The sequence below is a fragment of the Entelurus aequoreus genome, linkage group LG19, assembly GCF_033978785.1.
Source record: "Entelurus aequoreus isolate RoL-2023_Sb linkage group LG19, RoL_Eaeq_v1.1, whole genome shotgun sequence".
Lineage (NCBI taxonomy): Eukaryota > Metazoa > Chordata > Actinopteri > Syngnathiformes > Syngnathidae > Entelurus > Entelurus aequoreus.
The window spans coordinates 41,454,912-41,467,746 of record NC_084749.1 but is presented as its reverse complement, the minus strand read 5'-3'; the positions used below and the strand labels follow the sequence as shown (position 1 = coordinate 41,467,746).

Below are 12,835 nucleotides of genomic sequence, written 5' to 3'. Positions count from 1 at the left end.
AAAACAAAGTAGGACCTTTAATTTAGTCACACAGTCCAACATGTATCAAAAGCAAACGTCTCAGTACATGTACTATACTTAAACTAATCAGGAGACAAGGGAAATCCCAGTGGTCTATTTAAAGATGTTGGCCAAAGACTGCCTTTTATATCTCCACTGTAGGTGAATATATACCAGACCCTCCGGACATACAGTAACATTGCACCAATTAGCGCAAATTTAACGAGTCCCCCTGAATTATGCGCGGCCTTGTTAAATCCCCCCGCAGGTTACTACCTGCAGGGGTTAAATTCATCGGCCGCACGTCTTTAGTTGCTGGTTTACATTTACAGATGTTGACACAATCTCATTTACAAACAAAAATAACCACTGTAGATCGTGCTCATTAGTTTCTCGACGTTCTTAGAAAAATATGTGGTGAAACTAGGATTAATCCGTCATCATTATTCATCTGATTAAAAATGTTCACACAGTTACCAATCTGCAGTGCAAAAAGACTCAAATTTCTTAAAACGTCTCTGGCAACAAGATTGTCGATGTAGCGTTCTCTTTACGCATGCGCAAATGGGGAGTTGATCCGGTCGTGACAGGCTACAGAACCAAACAGGTCAATATGGAAAATGCTTAAAAACATGTCTGCTCTCTCCACAGGAATTTTTAGTACAAAAAAAGAACATGACTGAACCGACATAAAGTATTAGACACACTATCCAGAGAGGATTATTTTCACTGAAGCACTTCCATCTTAAAATAGTACTTTAATAACGAAAAGAGTAACAGGTCCATATTAAGGTGGATACTGTTTGTTTACAAAAAGATTCCATTTTTTTGTTGACAACATTTTTAAAGGCCTACTGAAATGAATTTTTTTTATTTAAACGGGGATAGCAGATCCATTCTATGTGTCATACTTGATCATTTCGCGATATTGCCTATTTTTTCCTGAAAGGATTTAGTAGAGAACATCGACGATAAAGTTCACAACTTTTGGTCGCTGATAAAAAAAAGCCTTGCCTGTACCGGAAGTAGCGTGACGTCACAGGTTGAAGGGCTCCTCACATTTCCCCATTGTTTTCAATGCAGCGAGAGCGATTCGGACCGAGAAAGCGACGATTACCCCATTAATTTGAGCGAGGATGAAAGATTTGTGGATGAGGAACGTGAGAGTGAAGGACTAAAGTGCAGTGCAGGACATATCTTTTTTCGCTCTGACCGTAACTTAGGTACAAGGGCTCATTGGATTCCACACTTGCTCCTTTTTCTATTGTGGATCACGGATTTGTATTTTAAACCACCTCGGATACTATATCCTCTTGAAAATGAGAGTCGAGAACGCGAATTGGACATTCACAGTGACTTTTATCTCCACGACAATACATCGGCGAAGCACTTTAGCTACGGGGCTAACGTGATAGCATCGGGCTTAACTGCTTATAGAAACAAAATAAATAAGCCCCTGACTGGAAGGATAGACAGAAGATCAACAATACTATTAAACCATGGACATGTAACTACACGGTTAATGCTTTCCAGCATGGCGAAGCTTAACAATGCTGTTGCTAGCTAAGCCATTGAAGCTAACTTAGCTACGGGACCTCGTCAGAGCTATGCTAAAAACATTAGCTATCCACCTACGCCAGCCCTCATCTGCTCATCAACACCCGTGCTCACCTGCGTTCCAGCGATCGACGGCGCAACGAAGGACTTCACCCGATCACCGATGCGGTCGGCGGCTAGCGTCGGATAGCGCGTCTGCTATCCAAATCAAAGTCCTCCTGGTTGTGTTGCTGCAGCCAGCCGCTAATACACCGATCCCACCTACAGCTTTCTTCTTTGCAGTCTCCATTGTTCATTAAACAAATTGCAAAAGATTCACCAACACAGATGTCCAGAATACTGTGGAATTTTGCGATGAAAACAGAGCTTTTTGTATTGGGATACAATGTGTCCGAATACTTCCGTTTCAACGATTGACGTCACGCGCATACGTCTTCATACATAGACGTTTTCAACCGGAAGTTCCCGGGGAATTTAAAATTGCACTTTATAAGTTAACCCGGCCGTATTGGCATGTGTTGCAATGTTAAGATTTCATCATTGATATATAAACTATCAGACTGCGTGGTCGGTACTAGTGGGTTTCAGTAGGCCTTTAAATGTGTTTTGAAAACCTATTGAGTGTAGAGATGTCTCAGTATATGAAAAATTATTGCAATATGCATTTTTGCGAATTGAACATTCCAGGGCACGCTCAAGTTAGTGCCAGCGTCTTCCAATTCATTTCACCGCGCTTAAAAAGTGGGTTCCGTTGTAGATGCACTGCAGAACTGCTTCTAAAATGCCCATAAAAAGTGAAACGGATGTCTGCTGCATGTTTCAAAACGCCACGGGTGGGAGCATGACAACATGAGTGTCTCCATTATGAAAGCTGCATAGTACACCCAAAAAATATCATGTCTCCAAATTTGAATAATCAAAAAATGGTCAATGTTTCCAAACTTCCCGAGCTTAACTTCCCGTGGTAAATTTTCGGAAAGTTTCCGGAAATTTACCGGAAACTTTCCACCCCTTTGCAACCCTATGCAGGATATTTATTTTTAAGATTGTAAGCTGACGATGTTCTTGTGCATAGCTAAACTATCAGTAACTAACAACACACAAAGCCAATGCGTGTTAAATGCCGGAAGAGGGCAGGATATAATGCTCACAACACTTTGGAAAGTTAGCGCCCGGTAGACAGCAGTGTAAAGGTTACAAACAGTCCCTTTAATGGTGCCAACATAACATCTACTGTTTCTGTTTTTACGCTCCGAATTTTTTTTGCTGTTTTAGCAAAAAATGTTTAGTAATCGAGTCATTTGGATTATGTAAATACCGCAGTCCTTACTGAATGGACGCCTGTGTTGTTTGTCCAATCTCCTGTCAGGTCCATGCCATTTTCATCAGCAACGACATGCGCCTCAACAGCTGGTTTGACCCCTCATGGAGGAAGAGAATGCTCCTGACACTGAAAAGTAACAAGTACAAGTCCAACATGGTCCACATGCTGCTGGGGATATCTCTTCAGATTTGCCTTACAAAGAACAGCACGCTTGAGCCCGCCCTTACACTTTACATCAACCCCTTCGGAGGGAGCCATTCGGAAAGCTGGTACATTCCGGTCAACGAGAATAACTTTCCCGACTGGCATGCCACCAAACTGGACTTACCCTTCGAGTGTTACAACTGGACACTGACACTCGGTAACAAGTGGAAGACATTCTTCGAAACGATCCACATATACCTCCGGAGTAGGATAAAGACCCCGAACGGAGCGAATGATAGTGTTTATTATGAACCTTTAGATATGACGGATCCTGGTCGCAACCTTGGCTACATGAAAATCAACAGCATCCAGGTCTTTGGCTACAGTATGCACTTTGATCCGGAGGCTATCCGTGATTTGATTCTGCAACTGGACTACCCTTACACGCAAGGTTCCCAGGACACGGCTATGCTGCAGCTCTTGGAAATACGTGACCAGGTTAACCGGATATCGCCTCAAGGTCAACCCAGATTGGACCTGTTTGCTTGTCTTCTCCGACACCGACTCAAACTGACTGCCAGCGATGTGGCTCGCATTCACGCCTCCTTGGAGGCCTTCAGCTCTCGCCTGCCTAGTTCAACAGATTATGAAACCACAAAGCTTTGCAGTTAACAGCTGCTGCGAGGGAGATCGGACTTTGAAACGGGTCACAAGAGTACTGACTGGACTTGGATGTAAACTGCACCGTTTACAGTGTCAATAGGTTACCAAACGTGGCTGATTTTGAGACGACAAGCTGAGGACTGTAAGGGATGTACTCCAGTTTTGGGGGGTTTTGTGAAGACAAGGCTGATTTTGAGTCGACAAACTGAGGACTGCTAAGGAATGTACTCCAGTTTTGGGGGTTTTGTGAAGACCGCCTGCTGTACGGTGGTATGTCAAAGGATGGGAGTGGTTAAAGAAAATGCACAAATATTCAGAAATAAAGTAAACCGCAGTACAAACTCAAGATACCTTGTGACTAACCATCGGAAGACTGCTCCTTTTTACTGTAAAGACATCAGTGGACAGATTATTGCTAAAATGTCGCAGTCTTTTGTTTGTAATATTTTTTATATGTCTCTTTGCTTTAGGTAGCAGTGCACTTTCCATGAAGCCCAGAATACAGTGGTGTCAAGTCAACATTTTGTAGATAAATTGATATTAAAAATGTGCAAATTAAAATAACATATCCCAACTGTTGGACTATTTTTCAAGCATTTAGCCTCATGTCACTGTGTCATCTAAGGAGAAGCTGCAGGTGAGTAATGGGTTATATTATGTGAATATTGATTGGGACATGCTGGATTGTTTAAATCTACAAGACTTGACTTACAAGTACAAACCCTGTTTCCATATGAGTTGGGAAATGGTGTTAGATGTAAATATAAATCGAATACAATGATTTGCAAATCATTTTCAACCCATATTCAGTTGAATATGCTACAAAGACAACATATTTGATGTTCAAACTGATACAATTTTGCAAATAATCATTAACTTTAGAATTTGATGCCAGCAACACGTGACAAAGAAGTTGGGAAAGGTGGCAATAAATACTGATAAAGTTGAGGAATGCTCATCAAACACTTATTTGGAACATCCCACAGGTGAACAGGCAAATTGGGAACAGGTGGGTGCCATGATTGGGTATAAAAGTAGATTCCATGAAATGCTCAGTCATTCACAAACAAGGATGGGGCGAGGGTCACCACTTTGTCAACAAATGCGTGAGCAAATTGTTGAGCAGTTTAAGAAAAACCTTTCTCAACCAGCTATTGCACGGAATTTAGGGATTTCACCATCTACGGTCCGTAATATCATCAAATGGTTCAGAGAATCTGGAGAAATCACTGCACGTAGCCTGTGACCTTCGATCCCTCAGGCTGTACTGCATCAACAAGCCACATCAGTATGTAAAGGATATCACCACATGGGCTCAGGAACACTTCAGAAACCCACTGTCAGTAACTACAGTTGGTCGCTACATCTGTAAGTGCAAGTTAAAACTCTCCTATGCAAAGCGAAAACCGTTTATCAACAACACCCAGAAACGCCGTCTGCTTCGCTGGGCCTGAGCTCATCTAAAATGGACTGATACAAAGTGGAAAAGTGTTCTGTGGTCTGACGAGTCCACATTTCAAATTGTTTTTGGAAACTGTGGACGTCGTGTCCTCCGGACCAAAGAGGAAAAGAACCATCCGGATTGTTCTAGGCGCAAAGTTGAAAAGCCAGCATCTGCGATGGTATGGGGGTGTATTAGTGCCCAAGACATGGGTAACTTACACATCTGTGAAGGCGCCATTAATGCTGAAAGGTACATACAGGTTTTGGTGCAACATATGTTGCCATCCAAGCAACGTTATCATGGACGCCCCTGCTTATTTCAGCAAGACAATGCCGAGCCACGTGTTACATCAACGTGGCTTCATAGTAAAAGAGTGCGGGTACTAGACTGGCCTGCCTGTAGTCCAGACCTGTCTCCCATTGAAAATGTGTGGCGCATTATGAAGCCTAAAATATCACAACGGAGACCCCCGGACTGTTGAACAACTTAAGCTGTACATCAAGCAAGAATGGGAAAGAATTCCACCTGAGAAGCTTCAAAAATGTGTCTCCTCAGTTCCCAAACGTTTACTGAGTGTTGTTAAAAGGAAAGGCCATGTAACACAGTGGTGAACATGCCCTTTCCCAACTACTTTGGCACGTGTTGCAGCCATGAAATTCTAAGTTAATTATTATTTGCAAAAAATAAATAGAGTTTATGAGTTTGAACATCAAATATCTTGTCTTTGTAGTGCATTTAATTGAATATGGGTTGAAAAGGATTTGCAAATCATTGTATTCCGTTTATATTTACATCTAACACAATTTCCCAACTCATATGGAAAAGGGGTTTGTAACATATTTTAATCAAAAGCACTCTATTTACCCTTTTACAATAGAGGGTACACTTTGCATTAGTTTTTAATCCAAGTTAATACTGCCATGCTAATAATTTGATAATATTAACAATTAACTGGATTATATACAAGTGCTGCTAGAGGTAACAATCTGCTTAGCTATAATGAGGACGTTGACAATAACACAACACGTGTAAACATATACAAAACTATTTTCATGGAAAATGAATGAATGCGTGACTCGAATGTACAGTCGTGGTCAAAAGTTTACATACACTTGTAAAGAACATAATGTCATGGCTGTCTTGAGTTTCCAATCATTTCTACAACTCTTGTTTTTTTTTGTGATAGAGTGATTGGAGCACATACTTGTTGGTCACAAAAAAACATTCATGAAGTTTGGTTCTTTTAGGAATTTATTATGGGTCTACTGAAAATGTGACTAAATCTGCTGGGTCAAAAGTATACATACAGCAATGTTAATATTTGCTTACATGTCCCTTGGCAAGTTTCACTGCAATAAGGCGCTTTTGGTAGCCATCCACAAGCTTCTGGTTGAACTTTTGAGCACTCTTCTTGACAAAATTGGTGCAGTTCAGCTAAATGTGTTGGTTTTCTGACATGGACTTGTTTCTTCAGCATTGTCCACACGTTTAAGTCAGGACTTTGGGAAGGCCATCCTAAAACCTTAATTCTAGCCTGATTTAGCCATTCCTTTACCACTTTCGACGTGTGTTTGGGGTCATTGTCCTGTTGGAACACCCAACTGACCACAGAACTTTTCTCCAGAAGGTCTTATCTTTGTCCATTTTATGTCAGACGAAACAAAAATTGAGCCGGTTGGCCACAATACCCAGCAATATGTTTGGAGGAGCATGGTGGTGGTAGTATTATGCTCTGGGCCTGTTTTGCTGCCAATGGAACTGGTGCTTTACAGAGAGTAAATGGGACAATGAAAAAGGAGGATTACCTCCAAATTCTTCAGGACAACCTAAAATCATCACCCCGAAGGTTGGGTCTTGGGCGCAGTTACCCGTATTTCCACGCAATAACTTAGATATGTGGGATGGGACTTAATGAGTTGGTCCATAAAGATGGGTGAGTGTTATTTTTTTAAGCATTATTATCCAATACATGCAAAGATAAACACAAAGAACTGTCAGGCAATGTCAGCCAATCAGAAGCATCTATGACGCAAACATGGCGGTTCACAGCAAGAAAAAGGCATAATGTCGCTTTGTCTTGTAAACGTAGAAAGTGGCAATAGATTTATGCCTAAATATAATAAGCCAATGTTGTTTTCCATTGTACTGTTTGAGTGTGGAAATAATGGCGCACCATTCTGACGTCATCAGACAAAGACAAGCCATAACTCTCCGCCAACAATACTCCATTAACATTTCATGACTAATATTAACCAAGTATTAGTGATATTGTTATTATAAGCGCTAAGGAAGAGGAACTATTTATAACAGTGTCGTGATCACGAGCGTGTGTCCCCGTGAGTGGTAAGGCGCTTCCTCTGCTCGTTAAAGTTTATTGTAGAGCATAAATCACGGATAGTAGAAGGATGAGGATGTATTCCGACGAGTTGGTACACTCTGACAGCCCATTTAGACCCGATATGGCGAGAAGGATACGTGTACACTGCAATGTGACGCCCATAAACAACACCAAAACTTTAAATGTTCCATTGAACATTTTGTTTACATCGAGTGGTAAGGCGCTTCCTCTGCTCGTTAAAGTTTATTGTAGTTTAGAAATCACGCCTCTCACCCGGATAGTAGAAGGATGAGGATGTATTCCGACAAGTTGGTCCACTCTGACAGCCCATTTAGACCCGGAGATGGCGAGACGGACACGAAGAGACGCTTGGTTCCACCCCCCCTTTTCTTTGTGAGGGTTATAAGTCATTCTTCATCGAAATGGGAATATAACAAGATGTTATCAGTCGACATGTTTGTATTATTTTATTTTATTTCTGATTATTATTATTAATCATGTATTATTATTTATTTTTTCTTAATTTAATTGATGATGTATTTGTAAATATTCTGTTTTGTTTGTTGTTGGTTTTTTTTTGGGGGGTGGGGGGGGGGGGGGTGGCACCGTTGGGATATAAACAAAACATATTTTGACATTTAGATCAGACAACAGATATATGATGTATGTAAATACACTATATTGCCAAAAGTATTTGACCACTCCTCTTGACAAAATTGGTGCAGTTCAGCTAAATGTGTTGGTTTTCTGACATGGACTTGTTTCTTTAGCATTGTCCACACGTTTAAGTCAGGACCTTGGGAAGGCCATTCTAAAACCTAAATTCTAGCCTGATTTAGCCATTCCTTTACCACGTTTGACGTGTGTTTGGGGTCATTGTCCTGTTGGAACACCCAACTGCGCCCAAGACCCAACCTCCGGGCTGATGATTTTAGGATTTTAGCCACCCACAAGCTTCTGGCAAGTTTCTGCTTGAATTTTTGACCACTCCTCTTGACACAATTGGTACAGTTCAGCTAAATTTGTTGGTTTTCTGACATGGACTTGTTTCTTCAGCATTCATGAATGTGTTTTGTGACCAACAAGTATGTGCTCCAATCACTCTATCACAAAAAAATAAGAGTTGTAGAAATTATTTGGAAACTCAAGACAGCAGCCCTTTGTTCTTCAACTGTGGTTGTTTTCAAAAGGGCTTTATAAATAAACTTGGTATGGAATGGTATGTCCTTTACAAGGGTATGTCGACTTTTGACCACGACTGTATACGTGATATTTCCAGCTGAGTGTACTTGTAATGAATAGAAACAGTGATGGATCTGTGTGCTCGTTACAAGATGATGACATAACTGCATTAGCAAACATGGTTGACTTGTTTAAGACTTAATCATCAGGTGTTGATAAAAGGCTTCCCTGCTGTGAGATGTCACATCATGTTGTGGGAGGTGTACAACCTCTTGTGCTAATTAAAAACGGTAATAAAAAAATGCATTGGTTCACAATTACATATAGTACTCTTAAGAGAACCAATAAATTCCGGTATCGATAACGAATATCAATTAGGGTATTGTATCAAGATTTCAAGATTCAATATGCTTTATTATTGTCCATTCTTTAACATGTACAAGACACATAAGAACTGAAATGTCATTTTCGGCACAGTCCCACAAATAGCAGACATACCGCCAACAGGATCAGCCACTTACAGCGCTCCTTAAAAAAGGTGGGAAAAATGTGACATTGGGAAAGGGGGAAGAGTAAAAAAAGTATCAGTCTAAGGCTGGACCCTTGGGAGGGGTCCAGACTGAGTCCAAGGAAAAAACCTCACATAGCATAGCACACATAAACATGATACATGTAATCACAACAACTCGCAACAGAGGGGGGGGGATTTGGGGCCCTGGAAGCCGGCTGCCGCTATAAAGCGCTACTCAGCCATCCACAACCCCGAAGAGGAATCAAGCAGTGGTGAAGGCGATGATTGGGGGAGGGGCGGGTGCTTGCATGTATGCCCAATTAACTTGGGTGAGATGTTGAAATGTTTTTGTGGACCGGGGCCGATCTCAAAGTTCGACACCAGGTGTTACTGAAAAAAAGGAAGGTCAAAAGCGTCCATCGTTGAGGAGTCCTCGGGGGAGTTCTTCAGAACAGCCTGTTCCTGATAGCGTCAAGGCCATTCGAGGGAGTCGATTCGTAGATTAAGATGTTGTTTTTTTCGAGAAGTCAAAACAATGACATTCCTGCTCTGTGTCCGTGCTGGTTCTCTCAAATTCAATGTAATTCTTCCTTCTCAGCAAGCTTCTCCATAACGAGATCCATTTTGCGATTCAAATCAAAAATCGCCACAGTCTGTGTTCCCACAGCCCGACCCAATCCTTCCATTGCGACGAACAGCCGTTGGGCTCCTTGAGTGGCTGCCATCGTCTTCCGAATTTGACGATACACCGGAGCAATGCCCAGCCCAATCAGCAGGTGCCCCACGATCACAGTTCCAAATAGGTAGATGTCTTCCACGTCCTCGATGGAAAGGACTGAGAGGCACATGATTCTCCATTTTTCCCAGGAGTCTCTCACGTACCCCGCAGCAATGGTTCCATCAGGGCAGACGGGCTCCCCCGAACCTCTTTTCCTTGTCGAAAAGACTTTGTCAATTGCGTCAAGAGTCCAGCTGATCATATCCATGTTCGATAACATTTTTATGCTATACATTCCTATTTAGAATGCATTTTTTTAAAAAGGCATCCGTCTACATAATGATTGTGAGCGTTAAACAAAATTCCCCAAAAAGTTCAGTTCCCCCTTAGGTGGGATTGACAGTACATAAACTAATACATAGATCAGATATGTTCTGAAGTTGCTATGGTAACGTAGTCGTGGTTGCTAATGGTAACCAGCATTTGTAGACCTATGTGTATCCACATAGTGATTTTTTTGCAGTGGTGTGCCGTCAGGGCCAGCAAAGCCTTCTCTGCTGGCCTAACATAACCAGAAATCATGATCATAAGTAAAGATAAAAGTCATTTTTAATTTACTTTCCCTAAATATCTAAAAGTATTCATATTATGTCATATTATGCAGTGCTGTTGTTTTTAGGTTAAAGTTGGTATCCAATCAGAATTCAGCTATCTTATGTCGCCATGCTGTATGAAATCTTCCCGGGGCCTTCAGAATCAACAATGCGGGCGTGCATGGACAGACACATAGAGTTGATAGACAATTGCGATAGCCAATCAGATCACGAGTTGTTGTCAGTAAGGCCTTCTAGCTGGCCTTACGTTGAACGTGATATTTAGGCGTCCTGTGATTGGATCCTCACTGGTTTGAGCCGCGGCGGTGCTATGCAGATCAGCAGAGCCACACCCGGGACCGTTGAGAACACATACAGTAGATAGACACCTGCGATAGCCAATCGCGATAGCCAATCAGATCACAAGTTGTTGACAGTCGGCTATCTAGGTAGCCTGATGTTAATGAGACTGTGATTGGATACTCACTTGGGAGTCCAAAGTGAGTATCCAATCGCAAGTTGCGAAAAACAGGAAGTGGCCCCGGAGCCATACGAGCCATAGAAAGCCACAGAAAACTACCGTATTTTTCGGATTATAAGTCGCTCCGGAGTATAAATCGCACCGGCCGAAAATGCATCATAAAGAAGGAAAAAAACATATATAAGTCGCACTAGAGTATAAGTTGCATTTTTGGGGTAAATTTATTTGATAAAATCCAACACCAAGAACAGACATTTGAAAGGCAATTTAAAATAAATAAAGAATAGTGAACAACAGGCTGAATAAGTGTACGTTATTTGACGCATAAATAACCAACTGAGAACGTTAAAGTTAAAAGTTAAAGTACCAATGATTGTCACACACACACACACTAGGTGTGGTGAAATTATTCTCTGCATTCGACCCATCCCCTTGATCACCCCCTGGGAGGTGAGGGGAGCAGTGGGCAGCAGCGTAGCCGCGCCCGGGAATCATTTTTTGGTGATTTAACCCCCAATTCCAACCCTTGATGCTGAGTGCCAAGCAGGGAGGTAATGGGTCCCATTTTTATAGTCTTTGGTATGACCCGGCCGGGGTTTGAACTCACAACCTACCGATCTCAGGGCGGACACTCTAACCACTAGGCCACTGAGTAGGTAGGACGTGCCTGGTATGTTAATGTAACATATTATGGTAAGAGTCATTCAAATAACTATAACATATAGAACATGCTATACGTTTACCGAACAATCTGTCACTACACTGCAAAAACTGAAATCTAAGTAAGATTAAATAACTCAATTAAGGGTGATATTTGCTTATTTTCTGTCTGATAAGATAATTCATCTTACTAAGCAGATTCTATGTTAGAGTCTTTTACTTGTTTTAAGTGTTTTGGTTCTTGTGGGGTGTGTCAGGATCGGCTTCGAGATTAGTGACAGGTGCGTAGATGACACAGCTGTGAGTGTTTGTCTGATCACCTGTCACTCTGTTAAAGGCAGCAGTCGGGAAGGAGAGGAGGTTGTTGATGGTGGAGAAGGAGCGAGAGAAACTTGAACATGGCTGAAAAGCACAATTTATTGCAAAATAAATCATTGTTCGCAGAGATGAACACGGCTGTCATGTCCGTCATTGGTGGTCCAGAGAACCCGGAGGAGCAAGACCTCCACAGTCCTAAATGATCTCAGTAAGATATTACAGCTTGTAGCTGAGATTTGATGACCTATATTGAGTAAAACATGCTTGAAACTAAAATATCAACTGATGCAAAGCTGTGTCATCAACACTCACAAGTATAAAACTACTTTTTTAAAGTAATAATTTCTTACTTCAAGCATGAAAAAAAAAATCATTTACTATATATATCATTTAAGAATATTTTTCAACATATTGAGCAAAAAGGTATCTTTTTTTTTTTCTACAAAGAAAAGTACACTTGTTATTATTGAGAATATACGTATTTTAAGGTATTTTTGGGTTCATTGAGGTTAGCTAATTTTACTTGTTTCGGAAAGTCTTGACAAGCCGAATTTTCTTGTTCTATTGGCAGATAATTTTGCTTAGTTCAAATAAAATACCCCTCATTTTTGTATATTTCTTTCTTGTTTTTGAACACTGGCTTTTTGCAGTGTACTAATCACTAAATCCGATGAAATCTTCTTCTTCGGTGTCGCTTCTAAATAGTATTATTTGATATTTTACGGTAATGTGTTAATAATTTCACACATAAGTCGCTCCAGAGTATAAATCGCACCCCCGGCCAAACTATGAAAAAAACTGCGATTTATAATCCGAAAAATATGGTAATTGGTGCAATAACCACAAAGATAAAGTGTTTGTCGTACACCTAGTAATCCGAATTTTCTTGTTCTATTGGCAGA

The 12,835-nt window shown here is 41.1% G+C and overlaps 1 protein-coding gene across 1 annotated transcript in view; it reads left to right on the top strand.

Annotated features, from left to right (window-relative positions):
• The window catches only part of LOC133635372 (BMP/retinoic acid-inducible neural-specific protein 3-like), a 233,990-nt gene extending 229,746 nt beyond the window's left edge, over window positions 1-4,244 (top strand). Inside the window, exon 9 of the mRNA XM_062028512.1 lies at window positions 2,927-4,244. Within this exon, the coding sequence (XP_061884496.1) occupies window positions 2,927-3,697 (771 nt within the window). The 3' untranslated portion in view covers window positions 3,698-4,244. The remainder of the gene's footprint in view (window positions 1-2,926) is intronic.
• Window positions 4,245-12,835: the final 8,591 nt, after the last annotated feature.